General features: G+C 32.3%; 1 protein-coding gene across 1 annotated transcript; it reads right to left on the bottom strand.

Annotated features, from left to right (window-relative positions):
* Positions 1 to 1,343: 1,343 nt before the first annotated feature.
* On the bottom strand, positions 1,344 to 5,275 carry LOC144566639 (protein NRT1/ PTR FAMILY 4.4-like). Its single transcript, XM_078316678.1, has 5 exons — positions 5,169 to 5,275; positions 4,677 to 4,891; positions 4,093 to 4,536; positions 2,229 to 2,359; positions 1,344 to 2,121 (listed from the first exon to the last, which is right to left on the bottom strand). Exons 1-5 carry the CDS (start codon positions 5,248 to 5,250, stop codon positions 1,344 to 1,346), a joined length of 1,650 nt encoding a protein of 549 aa, XP_078172804.1. The 5' UTR covers positions 5,251 to 5,275.
* Between the last annotated feature and the right edge of the window lie 4,515 nt (positions 5,276 to 9,790).

Here is a 9,790-nt window from a genome sequence, read left to right as displayed (position 1 = left end):
CCGACAGTAATGTTATTAGTGTCGGTTAATTCAAAATAACCGATACTAAAGTATTAGTGTCGGCTAAATGAGGTGACAGTAATTGTGTGTTCTCCACTAGTGACAGGGTTCAACTTCCTGCGACATGGGGATTCAATTCAGAGCATGTTACTCAACTCACAGCAGACATGTAGAAATAAAGCAGTAGCTAGAAGATGTGCAGTATATTTCTTTGCTTGCTGTTGGTACATTTGGAGAAACCGCAATGGCATCATCTTTGAAGGATGTGGAGAGGAACCTTCAGTAGTGGCAGACAAAGTGTACCGGGAAGTCAAGCTGTGGCTCAAATATTGTTAAAGTATAGGCGGTCCGATGCATAAAGTTGTTATTTTTTATTTATATTTGTAGAATTCTGTAATAACTATTGTATTTATACTGATAGCAACTATCAGGTTTTCAAAAACAAAAAACAAATTTCACCCATTAACATTTATAAACAACTTGTATCAAAATATCAAGATTCTAAATAGTTAGTTATAGCTGCACTATAGTTAGTTCGGACCATAAAAGTCAAGTTATGGGATAAAAGTGCGCTAATTTAGCTACATACGCCATAGTTGTAATAGTGAACCGCTATTATCGCTACGCGCTATTGCGGACCACTATACTACATGGATTTTTTTCAATTTACATGGACTTTTGCGTTTCTATTTCTATTTGTGATGTTACACGGTCCGCTATGCTAGGTATGCTAAACTGGATTATGGTTTTTGTTTCTATTTTTTATTAACCTCTCCTTCTATATCGGAAAATATTCAAATATTAATTATTTCTTTTGTTTGCTCTTCATTTAGTATTCACTTGTAAAATTATTGCCCTTTGTTTCAATTGATCAAGTTGATTTTGATTATTATAATCTGCAAAATGATCAAATAGGTATTGACTTTGTTTCACTTGTAAAATTAATTGATCTTCGTCTAGTATAATATATAATATCATGAAGTAATAACTATTAAAGAATGTTACCTTGGAGATCTTTTTTTTTATTTACATGATTGAAAAAAATATGAACTTAAATTAGTTGTCATTTGATTGTTACCTTAATTTTCTAATGTCGATAATATTGATAATTAGTAGAAATATATAATATTTACAAAAATAATAATAATAGTGTGTATGATGACTTCTGCTGTAGATATGTTATTGGAGCTAATTGTTTTTTTTTTTTTTAGCTTCTCCGCGATAACATAATAATCGCAATAATCGCTATATAGTTAGAACCTTGCAAAATATACAAACATGATTACTTCAACATTCAATAGTCGTAATATCAAAATTCAAATCTATATTTACTGAGACCTTTATTACCTTAACAGGTATCTTCTTCCACAAAATACAAAAATAAGAAAGGAGAGAAATTCAAGAGCAGTTAAGAACGCATAGAAGAGATCAAGCCTAGTAGACTCAAAGCCCGTGCCATCCAACCATCCATTTTTCTTATCTCCATGTCTTGTAACTCTGCCTATGACGACAACAAGTGCACCATCGAGCCAGATAGCCGTGCCGACAATACAAAACACCATAGATGAGCTTATAGATTTCAACTGCACTGGCAACTGATAACTGAAGAACTCGATTAGCCCGACAAATGAAAGTATTTCCATGACACCGACACAAATAAATTGTGGTAATGACCAAAGAAAAGATAAATCCTTTGGATCCTCCGCCGTCCTCCTTTTCCTCTCTACTAAGGCCGCCACACCGGTACCAAGCATGGCAAATATAAAACCTACACCGGCACGTACTAAATGTGATGTGCTACTGTAGTATCTGCTGCTCGTATACCTTTGAATAACCGGAATAATGAAACGGTTGTACATTAGAAGTACAACAAATTGAATAACTACTGCGACTGCGTAGAGTGATGCAGGTGCAATTTTGACGCCCAGTAGTTTTGTGTTCATAGTGGAGGCTGCTGGTGCGGTTAGTGTGAAGAAGAAGGAAAAAGGCAAGTAACAAAAAATTGAGCTGATGAATATTGGGAGCATCTTTACAAATATTTTTGCCTCCTCGACTTGAGAAATGTCACAGTACGACCAAGCATCGGTGTCTCCTGTGTACATTGACGCTTTATCAAGGAACCTGTAAAGAAATTTTCAAGATTAATAATGAATTACAGCAAAATATATATTAAAGAGAAGATATATATACATGTGATTTTACTTTATTCTTCGGAAATAAAAATTTACCTGAGATATTTTGTGCGAGGAAGTACTTCTAAACTTGTTATATCATCTGTCGTGTTCTCAATAATTTCATGATCTTCTAAATTCTCAGGCGAGACACGAGCTTTTCTCTTTTTCAACGCCACCACAAAGACCTAAAATTCAGAACAGTAATTCTATTGGTCAGGTTTACATAAATTGCTCACTGAATATAATACAATAATCTATCACTTTCTTTTTGTAATATGGATACAATTTCCGTTCAAGAAGAAAGTTATGATATATACAATACAGAACGCGTTATGCAAATTGCGGTATGTAATGATCTTTTTTAATATAGTCTACCTAATTTACTTGACGTACTATTGTGCTATTTATTAGATCTTTAATAGGGAAATTATAATAATTTAAATTGAATGTTTAAATAGATATATATATATATATATATATATATATATATATATGATTATATTATACGTACAATTCAGTTTTATATTAAGTTCATTAAAGATATTACCATGTATGCGAACTCCACTTGACTATTTTATACAACATTTGATTTGCTAGCATGCGTGTACACACACACACACATATATAAGAATTAATGGCTAAGCTCAAAACGTATTTTTCTGGCCTCGATCCGGAACAAACGACTCGGTTTTCCGATTTTCAAACTCCAAATAGTCAATCCAAACCGTTAGATATTCAATCTATATTAAAATGTGCTTGGAGACCAAATTTTATATTTATTTTTTTTGAAATTTTTTGCTATTTATTAAGATGGTTTGAAAATCGATGTTTTTCAATGGTGCAGAATTTTAATAAAAACAACGATTTTCAAACCATATTAATAAATAGTAAAAAAATTCAAAGAAATGTAAATTTTGGTCTCCAAGCACATTTTAATATAGATTAAATATCTAACTATTTGGACTTTGAAAAATTAAAAAACCGAGTCATTTGTTCTGGAGGCTAGGAAAAAACATTTTGAGCTTAGCCATTCTCATATAAATATATGTAAAAATTTGGTCTTTAAGCACATTTTAATATAGATTGAACATCTAACGGTTTGGATCAACTGTTTGGACTTTGAAAATTGAAAAACCGAGTCAATTGTTCCGGTGGCTAGAAAAAAACGTTTTTAGCTTAGCCCCTCTCTCTCTCTCTCTCTCTCTCTCTATCTATCTATCTATCTATCTATATATATATATATATATATATATAGAGGTTGGCAAAGATCAAAGTGGTAGTTTCTGAGCTTTGGTGCTACCAATTCGTTTTTTAATTTTTAAAGTTCAAAACATCGATCCGAACCGTTCAAGTTGTTGTCCATATTAAATTGTGCTTGGAGACCAAATTTTACATTTTTCTGAATTTTTTTACTATTTATTAAGCCACTTTGAAAACAGCTGATCCAACGGTGGCTTCTGAATTTACTGTTTTGTTAAGCCACCGTTGGATCAGCAATTTTCAAAGTGGCTTAATAAATAGTAAAAAAATTCAGAAAAATGTAAAATTTGGTCTCCAAGCACAATTTTATATGGAGAACAAATTGAACGGTTCGGATCGACGTTTTGAACTTTGAAAATTGAAAAACGAATTGGTAGCATCAAAGCTCAACCCATACCACAAGTACTAAACCGCTTAAGTTCAAGCATTAATAACTGATTTTCTCTTGGTAGTTGCGGATATAAGGAAAGCAATAAGACCTTGATTAGAATATATTTAATAATTTATATGTCATTAATTAGAAGATAGTTTCCATATCATTTGTACTCGCACAAGAATATTACACGTACTTATATCAAAATAATATTCATAGTGGAAAAAAAATGAAATTCATGCTAGATGTCTAGTTGATGTCATGCAGTACAACATATATAGGTACCTGCACTATACGAGTCAATGGACTGCCACAAGGCTTTTTGTTGCGGTAGAACGGAAGTCCGACCGCTACTACTATCAGCCCGGTCAATATAAACAGCGCACACACACCTAGTCCCAAATCCCATCCCTTGAAACTCTCAACCCATACCACAAGTACTAAACCAACTAGTGCTCCAAAGCAAGTTGCCATTGCTGCCAAGTCAAAGAAACTTATTTTGAGCTTTGACTCAGTTTGATCGTCAGCATCAAATTGGTCGCCACCAAATCCCGGTGTGGCAGCACGCATGAATCCCTCTCCTAGCGCTATCATGAAGAGGCCAAGGTAAAGCAGTAAAGCTCTCCATCCATACAAAGATTCGCAGTCCGCATTCTTGTTTTGATTTAAGTTACATGGAAGGAAGTGGAGCGAGGGGATGTACACTTGTAGCGCAAGCAAACCATATCCCTTCATATATATTATAGTTCATAACATTAGCATGCTAATGTGAGAACATATTTCAAGTTCTGAACTGAAAAAATTATTGATTCTATATGTAAGAATGAGAGAGCACGCAAATAATAAATTGAATAGAAGATGTACCGTACCAGTATCTCAAACGGGCCGAAGAAGATAATGACTTTGAAGCGCTTGATATATGAATCAGCGACGAAAGCACCTAATATGGAGAGCATCCATGTGGCACCACCAAAATTTGTGCTGAGGATAACACTACGCGCAATGCTCATGTTGTGAGTGGAGCGAAAAAACCCAACAAGATTTGTATTTGCAGCATTGATACTGCTTCTCACCACCACCAAAGCTGCATTCACCCAAATCACTCGGTCAGAACAAAATTATACACAAAATAAGAAAACAAAAAAATCAGATGTTGATGCAGCAAACTTTTAATGTCATTTAAATTTAATTAATTTGTCCGAACTTTTTGTTCCTCCTTTTAACCAATTTTCATTATTATCACAGGTAAAAAGTTGTGAGAGAAAAAATGTTAATTTGTTGGTTCCTTTCCTTTTATTATAACTATCAGTGACTGAGAAATGTGATAAATATATATGAGATAAAAATTAATGCACGCTTACTATAGAGAAACAAAGTAGCTCTAACCCCTCCATGCTTTCTTGGATCCACTGGGTTATCTCTCCAGTTCAATATACCCTCCATTTTCTCCTCTCTAGATCTCTCTCTCTCTCTGTGAAAACCGTAGCAGCGGCAACTCTGTTTGTGTGTTTTTGCAAGAAAGATGAGTGCAAAGTGAGTATTTATAGATGGAAGTCGTATTAAAGTCAAAGTTTCTTCTAGATTAAAGAAAAAATATACATATGCTGACGACCGTCATGTCGTGCCAAAAACTCTGCTAACAATAACAACGATAAAAGAGAAATGTATTGGGTCCACCTCCTAAGTGTCCTCCTTAATTATAATGTTTACTGTAACAATGCTATGGTTCCTTACAATACACCGAAAAAGTACTGTAATTACTTTTTTTTTTACAAATTAATATTTGGACAACTAAAAATAAGAAAAATTTATGAAATTGTCGTCCCAAGCTAAATCTGTTGTAGTTTGCCCTCACATAAGAAAATAAACATATAAAATAGGGAAAATTTCCAGTGTGTCCATAGAAACTTTTGAAATAGCCAATATTCCTATAAAATCATCTTAATATCGAATATTCCCATAAAAATTAACATTCTTATTTCTATCCCCTTTTAATCATTTGACATTTTATTTAATTATTTTAAAAATCATATTGACCAATATGCCCTTTGTTTATAAATTTGTAACAGATTGAATTTAGATGGCGTTGAATCAGAAAAAATAATTAATATCGTGCCTAATATTTCATTCTGTCTACTCATCTTCTTTCTTCTTTCCGATGCTACTCCTACGTACTCCACCTCTCTCCTCCGATCTCTTATTTTTCTTCTTCTTATTTTTTGTTACCGCTCGTGCCTTGCTCTTTTGATCTATTGCAAAATAAACACAATTTGGGTGAACAATTTCATAGCCTGAAGGGTGAAATTAAATTAGCTAAGATAAATTTAGATTATCTAACTCTAATTTCTTTGGAACAATTTCGTGAAAACTTTCTTGATTTAGTCTTAAACTCTTAATCAACAAATATTATAGTTGATGGTCCACATCTCCTTTAAGACTGATTGATGGAAACAGCTTACCTAGCCTGATTGATATATGTTATTGCGTTCTGTAAGGAAAACAAAGAGAAACAGATTTTATAAATTAATATATAGCAACTTTGGTCGATCGTGATGAATATTCTGAACAAGTGTGAAACTAACTGGAATTATGGAACTCAATATTTATCTAGTACCCAAGATATATTGTTTTTAATCTATGGAGTTAAGGTTTAGTCTAATTTAGCTTAAGAAAAAGGAGTAATGAATAAAGTTAGCTTAAGACAACAGTATGTAACTTGTAATTTTTTGCTAAATGTACTAGTTTTTAATCTTCATGCGAAGAACTATGCAACTTAATATTACTCATCCCACCACCTGCTTGTGTTAAATCTTAAATGTTAACCAGCTTATAAGAGGGTTTAACCGTTTAAGCTTTGCTAGGCTGAACCTAAGAAGTAAGCTTGAGTGGCCTTTATTTTCTTAAAAAAAGTGGAATCAAAGTACCACCAATTCCATAGGAACCATTAAATATTAGATAGTCTATGTGAACTTCCTAAATAACATAATATTGGATATGATTCGCCCAACATATGGAACAACAAAAAAGGTAGAAGTAACATTTCAAGTTTTTTTATTTATTTTTAGTTTCTTCTAGCATTAAGCCAATAAGTTACTTGTTGGAATCAATTGTTACCGGTATTTATGTTTAGTTTCTTCAAGCTTATGCTAATGGAATTGCTGACATACTGAGTAAGGATGAATGGTTGAAGAACTGAGGGTTGAACCAACATCAATCCCAAACCTTTGTCCCAGCACTACACCAACCCCAGACCAGTGAAGAACTAAAGGTTAAACCAACTGGTATTAAGTTACAGGAAAAACAACCAATTAGATAAAGGCTCATAATTTCTGATTTTTCTTGAATTAAGCCCCAAAACTAAGATAGCATGTAGAGCATGATTAAACCTTAGCATTTAGGTTAAATTTTCTATTTTTCAATTGATAGATGAATCAAAATAAGCTAAAAAAATCTGTCTTTTAAAGAAACTTAAAAAGTCAACTGCTGAGCAAGGCACTAGCGGCAACAAAAAAAGAAGAGGACGAACAGGTCGGAGGAGAGAGGTGGACTAATAGTAGCATTGGAAGGAAGGAAGGAAGAAGACGAGGAGACAATGAAATATTAGGCGCGATCTTTCTTTTTCTGGTTCAATGCCCTGTAAATTCAATCTGTTACAATCCAATGGACACCTCCATTTCAAAACAAAGGGCATATTAGTCAATATAATTTTTAAAATAATTAAATAAAAAGTTAAATGATAAAAAGGGATAGAAATAAAACCATTAAATTCTTACAGAGATATTGGATATTATACTGATTCTATGGGACATTGGCTATTTCAAAAGTTTCTTTAGGCACATCAGGAATTTTCTCATAAAAATAATAATAAACTGCAAACCGAAATGATTACTAACCGTGGTTGAAATTAATTGAGTAAAAGACGACGAGTTATCATAAGTAGAACCATCTCTGTCTGAAGTCTGAACTCATTCTTGGCTTAGTAAAATCATTATTTTTCTTATTTGCGAGGGAAGTATGTAGATTAATGCGAGATATTTAAGCACGTGCTATATATGATAGGCTGATTCGCAGCTATGTCAAAGAGAAACTTTATTCATAGTTTCATACACGCCTGAGTCTCACAGCTCATTTTAAAATCAAATAAAAGTAGTACTTTCATGTTCCATCCAAAGAAAACTGCCAAATGACAAATAAGACAAGTGCCCTCGATCACTTGTCAAGTTAATTAACAATTAAAGTCTTGCACGTGCATTAAGAATTAATGTTTGTTCGTGTACTAATTTTCACAAGTCTCTTGGTGAATTCAAGTCTAAAATCCGTCAAATCGGCTTCAAATGATGAATCTGAACCGTTAAAATCCACTTACCTTATGAGTGATGCGTCTACATGTAAAAATTTTAAACATTCGAATTAGTTTAATATAAAGTCAAGTGGTCAAAATAAAAGGTTAATAAATTAATTTCAATGCATTCATTTTTTTAATGTGTTTTGACTTTTTGACTTTTTGACTCTATACAAAATTAATTTCAAAATTTAATTTTTTTTTTTTTACATGTAAACACATCACTCGTAAGATAAGCAGGTTTCAATAGTTTGAATTTGTCACTTGAAATTGATTTGACTGGTTTTAGACTTGAGTTAACTAAGGAGCTTGGTGAACTTAAGAACACCCTAGTTCTACTCTTAGGTTTGAGTTATATGTTCGAATACAAATTTTTACACCCTAACAAGCTACCTTAGGAAATTTTAATCTAAAATCAATTTATTAACCCCATTTATTAATTTGAGAGTTAAATGATAGTATGTAGGGTTGTCAATGGGTATGATACAGGTAGGGTGGAAGCATTTTCATACTCATACCCAATAAGAATGACCTTATATCATACCCTTACCCATTAAGATTTAACATTACCCTACCCTACCCTACCCTTATCCGTTAAAATTATCGGGTAACAAAATGGTAGCGGGTAAATAACGAATAATACTACTATAATAATTAGTTTTATTATATTTTACAAATAGAACATCAAAACTCATTTATTTCTCACATATGCAATAATATTACTAATATAAAAATAAAAATAAATGTGCAATTAATTTCAACGAAATTGTATTTTTTATATAACAAGAGAATTCAAAAACAAAAATATATCTTCCGACAAATTTAATTATGTAATTAAAGAACAAGACATACAAATAAAAATAATGTTTAATATTTTTCTTACAACAAAAATAATACACTAAATAACAAAATTACTCACTAATTATTGCTCAATCAAATATTATCATATTATTATATTTTATATAATTACCCTATAGGGTAATGGGTACGAAATAGCATTTATCCGTACCCTTACCCATTTAACTAACGAAAAAAAATTCTTACTCGTACCCATACCCACTTATCGAATACGGTACGGGTCAGGTAAACGGCTAAAAGGGTATCATTTACACCCCTAACACCTTGTTTGGATGGAGAGTAGAGGAAGGGAGGGAATGGAAAGAAACAAAAATTTTCCGTTGAATCGTGTTTGGTTGTTAAAATTATGTCGAAGGTGAAGGGTATAGGAGGTGAAAGGTTTAACCTTGTATCATTATAATTAATAGAATCGGTTTCCCTTCCAAATTGGGGTGTAACGGATGGAAAAAAATTTTGTTACAAATATTTTTAGAAAAAATAACACAAATGCCTAACCCTATATTTTACATATATAATTCTCATACAAGATTTTTTCCTCAAACCTACAACAGTCATTAAATTTCTCATTAACCTCCTAAATTTTAGTCAACCAAACAAAAAATAAGACGGAAAGGAAAGTTACATTTATTTTCTCTCATTAATCATCCAAACACGAAGAGGTTAAATATGTTAATCTTCTTTTCTATTCCATTCCATTCCCTTCTATTCTTAACCTCCTATTCCTTCCTCTACTCTCCATCCAAACATGGTATGATACAAGGTAACTTAATGAGAGATTTATGT

Source organism: Carex rostrata, chromosome 15 (assembly GCF_964058835.1).
Source record: "Carex rostrata chromosome 15, lpCarRost1.2, whole genome shotgun sequence".
NCBI classification, from domain to species: domain Eukaryota; kingdom Viridiplantae; phylum Streptophyta; class Magnoliopsida; order Poales; family Cyperaceae; genus Carex; species Carex rostrata.
Note: the sequence above shows the minus strand (reverse complement) of the source record. Positions and strands in the feature narration are given on the sequence as shown.

Excerpts from the sequence above, each read along its gene's own strand:
- LOC144566639 (XM_078316678.1), bottom strand. The coding sequence starts at position 5,250 with ATGGAGGGTATATTGAACTGGAGAGATAACCCAGTGGATCCAAGAAAG. Across the intron at positions 4,537-4,676 it reads TCGGCCCGTTTGAGATACTG|GGATATGGTTTGCTTGCGCT; the intron begins GTACGGTACATC and ends ATATATATGAAG. Across the intron at positions 2,360-4,092 it reads CATTGACTCGTATAGTGCAG|GTCTTTGTGGTGGCGTTGAA; the intron begins GTACCTATATAT and ends TCTGAATTTTAG.